Source organism: Diachasma alloeum, unplaced genomic scaffold (genome assembly GCF_001412515.2).
Source record: "Diachasma alloeum isolate Michigan unplaced genomic scaffold, Dall2.0 Dall_scaffold_00438, whole genome shotgun sequence".
Lineage (NCBI taxonomy): Eukaryota > Metazoa > Arthropoda > Insecta > Hymenoptera > Braconidae > Diachasma > Diachasma alloeum.
Genome location: NW_021680577.1, coordinates 94,504 through 110,903, shown reverse-complemented (window position 1 = coordinate 110,903; position 16,400 = coordinate 94,504). Strand labels below are relative to the sequence as shown.

At 38.6% G+C, this 16,400-nt stretch overlaps 1 protein-coding gene across 1 annotated transcript in view; it reads right to left on the bottom strand.

Annotated features, from left to right (window-relative positions):
• Positions 1-14,599: 14,599 nt before the first annotated feature.
• The window catches only part of LOC107042284 (short stature homeobox protein 2-like), a 19,746-nt gene continuing 17,945 nt past the window's right edge, over positions 14,600-16,400 (bottom strand). Inside the window, exon 4 of the mRNA XM_015263282.1 lies at positions 14,600-14,952. Coding sequence (XP_015118768.1) covers positions 14,600-14,952 — 353 coding nt within the window. The remainder of the gene's footprint in view (positions 14,953-16,400) is intronic.

The window sequence follows — 16,400 nt, the reverse complement described above, 5'->3', positions numbered from 1 at the left end:
ATTTTACTGTAGATGAAGATCATTTTTGCATCCATAGATATGTTTATACTAGGTGCGCACGAGGCTCAAACGGGACTTCACTTTAGAGAGATCGTCTCGCTCTAAAACATGGAAATTTTCGAAACTGTCACGACTCGAAGACAATTCATCTCGTCTCGTTCTCTCCTTTTTTCTATTTTTTACGTGGAAAAAGTGTTTCGAAGTCACGACTAGAAGAGACAATACTATGCCTTTTGAGACTGAGACCCAAAAATGTCCATGTTGTTTTAGAACGAGACGATCTCTTCAAAGTGAAGTCTCGTCTGGGTCTCGTGCACAGCCCCAGTTTTTACTAAATAAATCGTACAATATCCCCCACAAACGGGTATTTTTTCATTGAATTACATTTCGCTCCACGATTACCTTTCGTACAGTAAAATGGATAAAAATTACTTAGAACATCATAGTTCTAGGTAATTTTTATCCAACTTTTCCCTCTGTGTAATCATGGCATCACTCAATTCGGATGTAAATAACCGCTCGGTAACGCCTCATCCAATTCTGTTCATGAAAAACCAAAATCTCTCTCCATCATAAGATTAAAAAGTAATCACCACACTTAACCGAATTATTAAAACACATCGGTGTATTTGATATCGAGCAGTTTGAAGTAATACACTCGTAACGTTTACCCGCCCCTTAATCTAATCCTGAGAATAATCTAAAATTCATGACACACATAACTGCCAGGCGATGATATATCTGGCGGGGAATAGTGAACGTACCCGGGTTTTGCGCACCGCCCCCATTTCCTACTCCCTTCAGCCCCTCACTCAGACCGGCATGCGTCCAAGTGAGACAGACTACAGCAATCGCCGGCATTATTATTTAATACCAAACAAGCGCGAATCCAACGTGGATTCTCACTATTCGTAAATCACAACATATTTTCCACAAGACGATCTCTTTTTTAAATTTGCCGTTCAATTTTGTAAATTAGAATCACTGTGGACTGTGGCGTGAATAATGATTCTTCGAGGATCATTATTGCGCTGCTCTTCCCCTCTCGCATGATAACGAAATACAATTAATAAATGCTGCTGTGGTTTGGATGTTTCATCGCTTCAAGGGGTGGATACATCCCCATCGTTATTATTCCCTTCTGAATGTAATTGATAGTCGTAAAACGGTTTTCTGGAGATATTATAATGCAGTTAGACAACAATGATGATGATACTAATGTGATTTGTATAGATGAGAAGAAATTGCGGAGCATTGCTGGCGCAGTTGAAGTTTTTGAGAAGTCTTGTAGAAGTCATGTTGTCAGAACCAATGAGTGTCGACATGAGGGTTGAATTGAGATCCAATAATTTTTTTTTTTGGTCTGACGAATGCAGACGGGTCAAATTAGGTTCCACACCTTTTGATTCTAGAACATTTCATCTTCTCCCTCTTCGTCGATGATGTTGGTCTTGAGGGGATTGAGAATATTGGAACTCCACAGAACGCTACTAATGGATTTTTCGTCATTCAGGCCCGTTAGGTAGCGCCTACTATAGCTGTCTTGAGGGAAGCTAAATGGCGTTTAACAGACCAGGTCCGTTAAACGAAGCACAGGTATGGTTAACTCGAGTTAGCAGCCCTAGGACAATAAAAACATACAGTTTCTAGATGGGCAACCCACAAAACCTTCGTAGGAATACAACATGAAGTGTGCGGTTATCGCTGTCACTTGCTTGAAAACTCGGCGGATCGTTCACCACTAATACGATGCGCCACCGTCATTGCCGATGACATCAGGAGTTGTTATTCCGTTGCTAGGGAGTCAGTCGTAACTTGAGGGTTATATTGTCAAAATATTAGTTTAATAAAGAGATTATATTCACTTTCTCGTTATATATCTATTTTGAGTAGATTGTATATATATTTCTATTAAAATGTGATGAAAAATTTGAGTATGTTGTGAGAAGAAGAGGAACGATGAAAAAGAAAAGTTGTAAACTGTAGATGTTCACACGTTGATTTTCTCATGAGAATAAATTTAGAAAAATGATTAATCCTTCTTTTTATTCTTTCAATTTGTTGCAATTTCCATTTCAGGAGGAGGAAGATTTCCATTCTCATCTAGATGTTTTTTGAATGTTTTTGACAGACTCCGTGAATTACAACTTTTGCATTCGTTCTTTCGAATCTCAATTTAGGATTTTGCATCTCTTTTTCTTCAATATTTTCTCTTCACTTGTCATTTCGTTTTTCTACAGTGGGGGGGGCTTCGCCCCCCCCACCCCCCCCCCCGGGGCCTGCGGCCCCTGGACCCCGCTTCTGCGCCCCCTCCCCTTCCCCTTCCCCTCACCATCAACGGGCCTTCATGACAAAAAATAGTATGTGTCATACGGACCGTGACGTCGGTTTGCGATTCGTGTGAGTTAGCAGCACTCGGCAATCGGTCGCCTCGTGCTGCTAACTTCACACTCATCGCAAACCTCCGTCTACGGTCCTAATGACACAATATACTATAAATCCCTTTGAAGTAACTCATATAATACTATGGTTGCGTACGTAGATGTACGAGTCTTCCCAGCAGCCTTCCTCTTGGGGTGATATTCACTGTTTAAAATTAATTATATTATAGGCTTTATTACGAGAAAAATTGGAAAAAAATGAAATCACAGTAATGCCAAAAAAAAATACATACATTTTTGCAAACAAAAAAAAAAGATTAGTATATACCTTGGAATTCCTATGCTGAAAAAAATCATGCTTTTGAGAAAGGTGGAAAAAAACAGATGAAATCAGAACAATGTTACAAGTACTTCTGTCTGTAACCTATAAGATCAGGGCTATGAATGTAAGATGAAAATCGATCCAACTTCATGTTCTAAGACACGAAGCTTGAAATTATTAAAAGTTTCACAACAGTAATTAGTTACAAATTCAGTCTGACTATATAATATGTGCTATTCTCGAACAGTGAGAACTTACCAATTGCAATAATATATTAAATTATAACACAAGCCAAATTAAATTGAAAGTTGAAGAAGTAAATAAAGAAGCAGGGGTTCGAGCCTATTCGACAGAAGGCATGCGACTATTTCTTTTTGCGTTATTAGTCTTTTTCTTCGTTTCATTTCTACCAACTCCATTGGTAGTAAGCTTCCGAATGGAACATTGATTGATCTAGGTAGAGGACATCGGGACGAATATTTTATGAAAAAAAAAGTGAAATCGGCTGTGAAGTTTTGAAGATATTCCCCATAATAGGTTTTCAGAAAAAGTTGAATATCTCCGAAACTACCGGTGCGACTGAGTCCGTCATCAATACGAACCTTTGTTATCACGAGAGGAAGATTCTGTCCAGATTTTAAGTAGATATCTCAATTTTTGAACACGTTAGCGCGCGTACAAGGATTTTAATGAAAAAACAGAAAAAGGGGAATAGCTCGAACACTTTGTATGAACGGGTATATATTGTTGCGTGTCCCCCTTCGATTTCCTTTTTTTGCCTTTTTGGAGAGAAACCCCCAAACAACGACTGACATCTGGGAAACTACAAGATCCTGTCACTTATTTTGGGGATTTCACACAAGACTCATTGTCTTGTATTCCCCCTGTATTAATTAATAAACCGCCCCATCCTTTTATTTATTGTGTCCAACGTCTTTCATCGAATACAACATTGTCAGAAGTGTTTTGAATAAAACCTACATTATTCTGGATAATTGAGGCTAAAAAAAATAATAAACCGCCCCATCCTTTTATTTATTGTGTCCAACGTCTTTCATCGAATACAACATTGTCAGAAGTGTTTTGAATAAAACCTACATTATTCTGGATAATTGAGGCTAAAAAAAATAATTATCTGGTGAATCCCTTTAAAATAATTATGGCGGGGAGAGGGAGAGGAAGACGCGAACATTTGGAGGAACGTCCCGATCCATTTGCTTCCGGACAACAGTCTACTCCGATGTCTCCAAACGTGCCTCAGCGTCCTTATTTGTCACAATACCCGTCTTGGATCCAAGTTCCTCCTTATCCACCACCGAGGAACCCACCAGATAACCCTCAAAATAATTTTACTTTTAATTCTAATGCTAATGCTTTCAATTTATCTAACCAGAACAAACATTCTCAAATCAAACCTTATGATGGTTCTGAACTCTGGTCTCATTATCAACTTCAATTTGAAATTGGTGCAGCACATAATTGTTGGTCAGAAGAAACTAAGCTGCTCAATTATTATCCCGTCTTCGCGGTAAAACTCGGTTAATTTTGAGTAAATTATCAGATACTCATAAAACAAGTTATAAAAAAATAACAGAAATATTAGCCGATCAATTTGCTGAAAGACACCTCTCCAAAATGTATTACAATGAATTACAATCCCGAAAACAGAAGAGGCGAAAGTTACGTCACTTACTCAGAGGAAATTGATCGACTCAGCCGTCTGGGTTATTCAAATTCTTCTGAAAAAGAACGCGATCGTGCTGCATGTCGTGCATTTATTGATGGAAAAAAAAGGGGCGGATTTATTTATTTTTGCTTCTGAATGGAAGCTTTGTAATCGTCCGATTTTCACATTCTCCAATTTTCATTGGAAATGATGTAGAATGGTCTGAAACGTAAAAATACGAAGTTTGGTGACCATGTCTGTATGTGAATATGTCCACCGCCACCTTCCCGATGGTCAATTTTTAGAAAATTGAGTAATTAAGCGGCTAACATAATTTTTAAAAAATTGAAATTTTGTAAAATTACAGGTCTTAATGAGGATTAACTCTGTGCATAATTTCAGCCCGATCGGTCAAGTAGTTTTTGAGATAAAGCGATTCGTTTTTTAATCGTTTTTCACGAATATCTTTAAAATTATTGGACCGATTTAGATTTATTTTTTCTCAAAATATTCGTCTTGATGTCCTCTACCTAGATCAATCAAAACATCTATACCTGTCCATACAAAGTGTTCGAGATATTCCCCTTTTTCTGTTTTTTCATTAAAATCCGTGTACGCGCGCTAACGTGTGCAAAAATCGAGATATCGACTTGAAATTTAGACAGAATCTTCCTCCTGTGATAACAAAGGTTCGTATTGAAGACGGGCTCAATCGCACCAGTAGTTTCGGAGATATTCTACTTTTTATGAAAATCTATTATGTTAAATATCTTTAAAACTTTTATTTTTTTCTCAAAATATTCGTCTTGATGTCCTCTACCTAGATCAATCAAAATATATATATCTGTTCATACAAAGTGTTCGAGATATTCCCCTTTTTCTGTTTTTTAATTAAAATCCTTGTACGCGCGCTAACGTGTGCAGAAATCGAGACATCGACTTTGAAATTTGGTCAGAATCTTCCTCCCGTGTTAACAAATGTTCGTAGTGACGACGGGCTCAAACGCACCAGTAGTTTCTGAGATATTCAACTTTTTCTGAAAATCTATTATGTTGAATATCTTCAAAATTTTGCAACAGATTCCACTTTTTTTTCAAAATATTCATCTTGATTTCCTCTACCGAGATCAATTAAAACATCTATACTTGTTCATACAAAGAGTTCGATATTCCTCTTTTTCCTGGCAACGAGACGAAACGAGAAGATGCAGTTTCTCGTCTCGTCTCATCTCGCGGCATAACTGATGATGATTAAATTGAGATTCAGTTATTTTAAGTTGATGTGTGATGACAATGGAAAGTCCACGAGAGTCTACTCACATACTTGTTCAATTGAAGTGCAATCTGTAAGGGTAAATGTAACTATTGGTATGCGGTTTAGTCATTTAGAATTTTTTTCTCATGAAGGCAAATGCTCGAGATCTATGAGCGTTATAAGCTTCATGTGAAGCTCAATGCAAGTCAACCTTAGAATTAAATTGAGGTTCAATTCATGAAGTTCAATACAGAGGTTGAACTTGAAGTCAACCTATGAACACTGAGAAATTAGTACATTAGAGTACAAGGGCACAAATTTCGTGTTCGACGAATGTGAAGTTTACAGGCCGAGCCGAAGGCGAGGTCTGTATTCACATTTGTTGATAACGAAGTTTATGCCCGAGTGGTCTATACTATTTTATGCCACATCGTGCAGAAGTCGCGCAGCGTGCCACTTCGCGCAGCGTGCTTCAAACGCGACTTATTGCACGGCGTGCCATAAAAAAATTAATTCTGTCAATCAAATTTGTTTCAGGCCAGAATTTTTTCTCAATGGAGGTCAACATGAGGGTTAATATGAGGTTCAGGCATATCGAATTATTTTTTCATGAAGGGACGATGGAGTGGTGAGGGTCAACATGAGGGGTGAATCGAGGGTCAATAAGGGCCAACATCAGAGTTCAATTGAAATTCATTCAATGAGGATTGATGAGGGTTAAAATAAGGATTATGTGTTTCATGGCGATAATGAGAGTTATTTTCTTCAATAGTTGATCAAATTAATGCTACTAAAATATGTTTGTCAACCTTTTTACCTTCAAATATTTGAGCTATGGGAGAAAAACGGGCATGTAAATTCAATTTTTGAACTAAAGCTTAGGGTATACGTTATGGAAATTAGTCCTTAAGTTGAACTTTCAGCAGAACTTTCTTATAATTTTTTATCTCTCTCCATTCATTAAAAAAAACTCTTCATCTTGAACATTTCATGGGAATAAAAGGAAAGTACCTAGTACGGAGTAAAAGATTAAGAGGGGAGATGATAAAAGTCCATAAGAATCCCTCGAGCAGCGTGCAAGTCGACCCCAAATGATGGCCAATTTTCCAGCAATAGAAAAACTTCTTAAAACTCCGACTGAAATAACGGGTGAATATATCTCTTTTTTTTCGCACTGATGAAATTATACCAGGGAACAAGAAATGGGGTCGTATATCATTCAAACGTCTCAAGGGGTCATTCCCTGGGGTTAAGTGATGTAAAAGATTTATAAATTTGTTTCATTTCGTTTTGAATTTTTTTTGTCACTTAGAGAGATTATATGGAAATGCAAATAGGGCCGGATTCAGAGCCTAGTCCATAAAACCTGATGAAATTGTCAGTTTCGGATGACAAATGAATCGCTTGTTTGGATCCAAGTCTGATTAAAGCCTCCCAGGTAAGAATGGCCAAGGCTGACGATGGAAACAGGCCTGTGCAAGCCTTGCCTTGACGAGCCTGAGTAAGGCAAGCCTTAGCCAGGCTTGATTTTATCGTTAAACACAGGCTCAAACCAAGGGTAACTGATGAGGCCATTGTCGAGGGTCATTCCAAGCCTGGCTCAGGCTCTGCATTTTGAGGCTGAAATTATCAGGGCTCAATGAAGGCTAGGTGAATCCATATATATATTTTTTCTGCTGTTTCGTTTTTTATTTCAAATAGTTGACTGAGAAATTGAATCGTATTGTTATTGTTATCTAGCCTTTTCTGTTTCTCAATGGAAGCAGTCAATGTTACGAGAATCCCTTGGAAATGAGTGAGATCCTAGTTTAATAATTAGTGGAAGAACGTTTACTTGTGTTTCCAGTAGTTTATAAGAAAAAAATATGATCTTGTTTTTTTCCATATTCAAGTGTTTCGGTTGATTCACATCCAACTATAATTATTTGAAACTAAATTATATCCTAATTGGGACTCGAACGGTTCGCGAATAGTTTCTGATATAATAATTTGATTTTTATATCGACAAATGCGAGATAATGAAAAAAATGGAATGTTTATTTCAGTCATTAGTTTATGACCAAGAGATCTCTGATTTCATTTATTACCGAGTTATTCAGTCACTTGGGAATTACTCCTTTTATTTTTAAACGTGGAGAACAGAAGAATGTTCATTCATATTTTCAGTTTATGAGAAATGTATTTGATTTTTTTTTGTATTTTTCAAGTTTTTTAGTTTTTGTGAAAGAAGATGAGGAAAAGTGGAACATTTGTCATCGATTCAAAATCCCAATATCTTCCTTGATAGAGAGAGATATCAAGGTTCAGAGTCGATTCCGTACGTTCCACTTTGCCCCACTCTCCCCTACATCTGACTCATTAATTGAAGCTGAATTATTTCTGATGTGAGACTCAAAATGTATTCAAAAAGTTCATTGAATTGTATTCAGTTATTCATTCGTGTTTGTAGTTTATAAAAAAGATTTAGAAATTGAGGCAGGAGGAACAGAATGTTTATTCATGTTTTTAGTTTATAAGAAACTTTTCTTTGTGTTTCCAGTAGTTTATGAGAAAAAGATATGATCTCATTTTTTTTGTATTTTGAAGTCTTTTAGTTAACTTACATCTAACTCATTAATTAAAACTGAATTATATCTCATGTGGGACTCAAATTGTATTCAAATAGTTCTTAGCATTACGATTTTCATGTCGGAAAAATGTGTTTCTCTCAGAGAAGAGGAATGAGTCTTACACAAAAGCTCTTACAAAAGTTTCAAGAGGATGTAACGGAATATCGATCTGCGCGATTGATAAAAAGCAATTTATACGCCACTTTCGAGTTTAAGAGAAACAACAATATGAAAAAGGATATTTTGTTTGTCAGTTAAGTCCTCTTGCATAGTTTATTGAGATATATAAACACTTTGTCGTTCATTTTTCGAATTTAATTCTACTCACAATTACTAATAATTACTATATCGCTACGAAGTGAATAGCCAACTGATGTCGGGCCAGGATCAGCCTGATAACAAGCCTGAAATGACCCTCGTTACTGATGCCTTGGAGACCTTAGAAATCATAATTTTGAGCCTTGTTTCAGTCTTTGCGATTTTATTTTTCGAGGCTTCATTGAGGCCTCCTTACAAATCCTGAAACAAGCTTTGCCTGGCAAGCCTGAATTCGGGTTATCATTTTCGGGTTATCATTTTGATTGAGCCTCTTCGAGCTTTGGTTCAAGGCTCGATGAGGCCTGTTTCCATCGTCAATTCCTACCTGGGCTGTTCACAATCAATTTGACTGAAAACAAGTGGACAATGGCATTTTTAAATAAATAAGTATAGTAATTGTTGCTAATAAATTAGCAATTTGCTTCCGAATGGGTTTTCTTTTTTTTTGAAATTGTCATTTCACTATTATCCTCTTCTATTTTTTTTAATATCATAGTACTATCATCAATTGAGATGACATCAAAATTTTACGTATTATTTCGTTCTCTCAAATAATTTTACATTCAGACCCTCTCAAGACTCGAGTTCGTTTTCAGTCCGGGTCTAATCAAGGTTCAATTAAGATTTAATCAATGTATAGCTAGGATTGAATTAGATACATACAACATCTAAACATCGCATATTCGGACTTTTTAGATCATACTAAGAAGTTACGTTCTCTGCTCGCTCTGTTCGCCAACCCCTATAAGATCCTCATATGACCCCCATGATCCTTATTCTGATCGATGCGACCCTTAATCTGACCCTTATTTGGCCCCCTATTCTGACCCTTGTAACCTCTCTCACCCTTGATCTGACCCCCTTGACCCTGACTCTAAACCTCATGACCCTCGTGACCCTTATTCTGACCCTCATGACCCTTATTTTGACCCCTGTGGCCCTTAATTGTAGAGTTTTAATATCGGGTACCAAATTTTTATCACCAGAAGTCGATTTGAATTTTATAATATAGAGAGATTTAGTTATCCTAACAAAAAAAATTGGAAACTTAAATTTGAACGATATTACAAAGCTTCCATTCGGATGCAAAAATCAAAAAATATCCCTGTTATCTTCCTGCTCAATAACTTCCAAAGCTCAGACCCACCAAATTTTGAGAATACTCTGATTAGAGCAAGTCAAAGACAGTAATGGTACAACAAATTGACACTGAAGTCCCCGAGAGTTGGATGAAAATTAGAGAATCCCCATTGGGTTGCTTAAACACCCCCCTCCCCTTCCGGCACACTCTTTGAGTCAACCTGCGGTCGTGACAGTGTGTGCACACACACTGACAAAAGTAGATGGAATATGTTGAACGTTGTGTACAAGGCTTCAAGCAGCATAGCACGATATAATGGCGCCCCGGGGACTGGGGAAAGCCTAGATAACACAATTACGCCCCGGTGTGTTGCAGAGGCCCGACGTTCGCTGGTTCGCTGCTTGATTTATCCGCGTGGCGTTGCGTTATTGCATTAGCGCTCTTTCCCGCACCCCACAGTATCCAAGCATCTCTTCCACCCATCCCCACCCCCGCCAATCTCTCTTCTCTCTCTCGTTGGTTCTGTTCTCTGCCCATTCGTTGGCTTCTTCCTCAGTGGAGCAAGTCCGAGGTCTGTGTCCACCCGACGGTGAATCATACTGAAGAATTATGTCTTGGAACGTGTTTGGATAGGTAAGCATTTTATCGGGGGCGGATGGGGCAAGATGAAACGGTTGGATGAAGCTGCCTTCATGATCCTAGATGTGACCCAGTTTATACCGTTCAGGTTGAAATTATTATGAGCGCCAAAACGTCGAAGATACACTGAGAAAAATCCATCCTCGATTTCGAAGGCGCGCTCGACTTTAAAACAATTCAAAAGCGGCGATTGTGTTTTAAAGTCGCTCTGTTGAATCAAGGACGTCGTCATCAAGTCATTGCTTTTGGCATTTGGAGTGATAGTTTACGTCGTCGAAAAATGCGCGTCCTTGATTCAATGTCACTGGAGTTTGGTTCAACACTGACGGAAATCATCCAAAAGCAGGAATCTTTGATTTAAAGTTCCTCATGTCTTTGATTTCTATATCCATCAAAGTTGAAGGCTTAGGCAGTTGATTCAATGTCTTACGTCATTAAATTGCAAGAGTCAGAGACACGTAGGCCTTTGGAAAAAAGATGCCCTCGACTTTGATTCAAGCACCTGTTTTTTTAGAAACTGCTTTAAATCAAAGTCGCGCGATGTTGAATGCATTTATGGGCATAATGTCTTGAATTAACCCGTCAGTACACCGATAGAAAGGATTAGTTATTATTAACGAATGGATTTGGTTGGAGGCTAGAATCTATTTGGTCTCGCCAAATGTTCATTCGTTAATAGTTCACAAATGCATATTTGACGAGCCTTGGTTAACTCGACTTTCAGGTTTCAAGTGAACCATTCATTAACTATTAACGAATATTCATTTGGTCATTTTCAAGTCTAGCATTCCTTAATAGTTAACGAATCTCATTCGGAATAAATGAATCATTCTATCAGTGTAGTCGCGCTTTTTTTAGTATCTCATTCACACTGCAGAGACGGCCTCTAGGTTGACTAGTATTACGTGAGAGAAAATTTTACACACGCCTAACGACGGGTGAAACTCCGCGCTCTTGAACGAGCCGCAGATTTTTCTCAGTGTCATCCCGAGTCAAAATTTGACCGCGTCTCCCGACGTAGTTTCAACGTTTTGAACCTACATTGCTTTGATGTTCAAATTCTCCGCCGAATTTTCACCGTACTTTCAACTTATCTCAACGTGAAGGCCCATATGGATGTTGAAAAACACTCCATATCCACCGTATATTAAATGTACTCTTAACGTTAATGACATTTGTTTTCTGTTAACGTACGTTGCAAGTTTCGATTGCTAAAATTTGATTGTATCAAGGTCATAATTGACGATAGTTAAAAAATTCATTACCGTGTTAAGAACTCACATACCTAAATTATTAGTGTCACTACATTAATAACATTAATTCGAAGTTCAAACAATCATGCGTCTGAAAGGTGAGTTGGGTCAGAAGGGTTCGTTGAGTATAAGGGTCAGATGAGTATAAGGGTGAGTTGAGTCCAAAAGATTACGCGAATCTAAGGGTCAGATTAGTGAAAGCCTCAGTTGAGTTCAACTGTCAGTTGAATTTAAGGGCCAGTTGTGTGTAAGGGTTAGTTGAGTGCGAAGGCCCTATTGGGCCTGAGAGTCAGATGAGTCTAAGACGAGGATAAGGGTCAAATGAGTCTAACGGTCAGATCGATTCTGAGGGTCAGGTGAGCCAAAGGTCATTTAACTTTTAGATTGAACTGACCCTTAAACTCAACTCAGCCTTTTACTCATCTGACCTTTAGATTCGCCTGACCCTTCCTACTCTTTTGACCCTTAGGCTCAACTGACTCGTAGATTCGCGTGATCCTTCACACTCAACTGACCCTTAAATCCGCCTGACCCTTTGTCGTTATTTGACCCTTAGACTCAACTGACTCTTAGATTCGCCTGATCCTTCGGACTCAAATAAGCCTTAGACCCACCTGACTCAACGGACACTTGGACGCAATTGACCTTTAAACTAAACTGAAGCTTTTGCGTATCTGACCCTTACTCAGCAGACCCTCAAATTCGCATGATCCTTCGGACTGATCCTTAGACCCATCTGACCCTTAAACTCAACTATCATTGAGACGCATCTAACCTTTAAACTCAACTGAGACTTCTACTTATCTGACCCATACTCAACTGACCCTTCGTACCCTTTTGACCCTCAGATTCGTGTGAATCTTCGGACTCGGCTGACCCTTATATCCATCAGGGAGTCTATTCTCGATTTAAAATCGTGCGTTCGATTTCAATAGGTCGCATGCGACTCGTGGTACGCCTTATGGGCCGTATGCGACTTGTTGAAGTCGAACGTACGATTTCAATTCGAGAATAGGCTCCCTGGCCCTATGCTGAAGGTTTTACGCTTATTGATAAAAAAAACCCATATGGCCCTCATACTCATGTGATCCTTATACTCATCTGACCCTTAGATTCATTTGACCCTCAAGCTCAATTGTTCCTTAAACTCAACTGACACTTGAACACAACTGATCCTTAAACTCAACTGAGCTTTTTACTTACCTGACCCTTAACGAACTGACACTTACATTCGCCTGACCCTTCGTACTCTTTTGACCCTTAGGTTTAACTGACCCTTAGATTCGCGTGATCCTTCAGACTCAACTAACTCTTACACTTATCGGATCTTTACACTCACTGACTTTTATATGAAGGGTCCGACCCTTAGACACCTTAGACCTATATGGACTCTAATTCCCTCTCATCTCCTCCCCCTGCTCCTTCCCTCTTAATTTCCTGTATTCAGGGTCATAAGGGTCAAATAGAGGTAGCAGCAAATCTACTTGTAATGGTTAGATACTTTTATAAAAGGTCGAATGATCATAGGGGTCGAATGGGTCATACAGGAAAACGTGGAAACAGATGCTAAGGGTCAAACGATTATAAGGTATGTAAGGTTCAATTGATCATAAATAAATAGACTGTTTACCATATCTATATTGAGTTCCATAATTGAAGAAAACGAAAGAATCAGATAGGAATACCATATTTTATTCACATAGCCGATAAACTTCTTCGTAACTAACAACTCTACGGTGGCCGAGTGGGTAAAGTCAAGGAATAGCGTCCCGAAAGTTCCAGGATCGAATCCCGACGAGTCCACCTTTTCACTCATCATTATCAGGGGTTATTGGTTTCTTTAGGAAGGATTAGTCGAAGAATGTAAATTAAATCATAAAAACATAATGTATTAAATAATGTTTTCAACTATTAAAAATGAGCATTGGATGGGTCACGGGTGCCGATCATCGGCCGATGTTTGGCAACCAATACCGGCTGAACGTTATCAAACCGTATGAAAAAATCGTAAAGAAATTTTCTACATGGATTGCGTATAGAATTTCTATAGGATCTTTTTTCGGATGTCGATGCCGACATGAGACCTTTCTTTTTGAAATAATCTTCTTTTTCAACTCACATGAAGTCCGTAATCCGAGTGACTCGATTTGAAATAAGTCAAAAATTGACTAGAATCAAGTCGACGTTGACTTGAATCAGTCCTTTTGATTTCGGTGGTTGCCGTTCTCAGGGAGAAGGTTTATGGAACCTACCTAATACAGATACGCATAAACACTCATCAGATCGCAAAATGTTCTTTGCCAATGTGATTTGCATGTGCTTTCCCCCTTAGAATACCATTGGTGTACGTCAGTGCATGAAAATCGGCATCCGTTTTGCATATGAGCTCGTACACAAGAACAAAATTACGATTACGTACGATTGTAACTATTATTTTTTTTCTTTGATTTCACCACAATTTTGCCTTCAAATGTTTCTTTGACAGTTTGGCTAAGGAATCATAAGATCAATTAATACTTTCCTCTGCAATGTTCCTCTGATTCTCCTTCTGTTCACCCAATCCGAAAATTATCCACACATCACAGTCACCTAGTTCTTCTCTTGAGAATTCCCACTGAGTTTTTCTGGTATTGAAAACGTAGCGCCGTAGTTAAACAAGATAATCCAAGTTTTCTTCGACACCAGTGTCTTCAGAACCTCTCGGAATCGAAGGGAGATGGCGAAAATTTTGTGAGCCCCAGTTGCTCAACAAAAAAGTTCCAGGGGAAGATTACCCTACCCCCTCCGACTGCAAGAAATGTATCAAGAACTGACCTCAAAGTGGTATTGATTTATCTAATTTCAACACTGCTACTGATCTGAAAATCTCTCCATTCAAGACTTGTCTGTTTTTATTACTTCACTACTGAATGATCAATTCCTCCCAATAAAACTTTCAAAATCAATAAAATTCTATAGCGAATGATAGAAAATTCAATTGCTCGTATCAAAACAGATAATCAGTGGAAATTCCCCTCGCCTCTCATCACACAAAAAAAAAACAATTTTCATTTTATTAATCACATAAACAGACCTTTACGATGGCCTACCGAGCCCGAGTGCTTCCTGGTGTCTTCTCGCTTTGAGCCTCAGATCGGCAATTGAACTATTTTTGGATCTTGCTGCAGCGGCGGCTAAAGACGCCGCAAGACTCAGGGGATGTGCGTGGGAATGACTATTGGGGGGTAAACAGAAGAGGCCTCCTGCTGCTGCGTAATGCAGTACAGCGGGATCGAATGCTGAACCGGGTCCTGAAGTCGGTGGGTTGACGTTGGATGATGGTTGCAGTGGAGGATGAAGTCGTAACGCTGGGAGATATGGGGCCACTCGACAGGATTCCAAGGGGGTGGGAGGACTTCGGGGCGCCAAGACCATCCCTGCGGTGATTCCTTTTTTAAATAGAAAGATGGAGAAAATTATTGACTTATGGTCCTCGGGCATCAGAATGAAAAATTTGCATTTTGCAGTGCGGAATTCTGAATTAGGGGAAAAAAAATCCGAAAATCGAAATTGAGAAGTCGCCGTTGGAAATTGTGGATTCCGGATTAGGGGTCAACTGTTCGGAAATACGAATTGGAAATAAAAAATTCAGTAATAAGTATTTAGAAATCGGAATGGGAATTAGGAATTCATAACTGGCAATTGTAAATTAGGATTAGGGTTTGACAAATTCAAATCCTAAATTAAAATCAGGAATTTGGAATTCGCAATTGGGAGTTATGAATTCAAGATCAGGATTTGAGAATTTCAAATCAGGGATGAGAAATTCCAAATTAGGAAGGTTTCGTTATTAGGAATTGAAAACTCGACATCCGGGATCGGAAATTCACCATTGAAAATTTGGCAATTCCGGATTTGGCTTCAAGAGTTCGGTACTAGGACTCAGGAATTTAAAATTCAGGACTAGAAATTTGGAAAGTAAAAGTGAAAGTAGTAATTGTAAATTCAAGATTAGAATTCAAGAATTCCGATTTAGGAATTCGTTATTAAGAGCTGGCAATGAGGACATCAGGAATTCGATATTAAGGAAGGGGAAGTGAAAATTTGAAACAAGAAATACTCAATCAGGCACTGAGAATCAGGGATTCACAATTAATAATTAAGAACCAAGAATTTCGAGTCAGGGATGACGGCTTTCGAATTGCAAATCCAGGAATTCAGGATTATACATTCAGCATGAGGATTGTGAATTTGGCAATTAAGAAATCTGAATCGGGAATTATGAATTTGGCGACTGGGAATCGTTGATAGAAATCAGCATTTCAGAACGAGCAATTCAGAATTGCAGATTACCAATTAGGAATTAGGAGATTCAGAAATCAAAGTAAGGAATTAAAGAATTTGTGATAAAGCATTTCGGATAATAAACTTGGAATCAGGAAATCAAAATAAGGCATAGACCCGGGTAGAAATTCAACCGGGGATTCAGCCGCAACTCGGGTGAGCGCGAGCTCAGCCTCGGCTTGCCGCTTAACCCGAGTTCACGCCGCGACACGCCGCTCCATACCGGCTCACAGTCGAACGCTCATCAGACGGCATAACCCGGCACTTGAGTTTGAGCTGTGGCTCAATGCTTAGAACTCAGCTCCGATTGAGTCGTGTCGTTTCGAGTGGAGGGTGGAATAGAATGATATTTATGCATTTTTAGAATATCGATTTAAAATTTGAATACTTTGGAAAATCCTTGTCTTCTTACTATAAAAAAAATGGAATTCCACTGAACTTTCTATAAAATTTGAAATTTACTGATTTTTCCCTCTGTCATCGAATATAAAACCTGGCACTTTCTCTAAGAATTCCTACTGAATTTCTATTGGAGCTCTATGAGAATTCTATT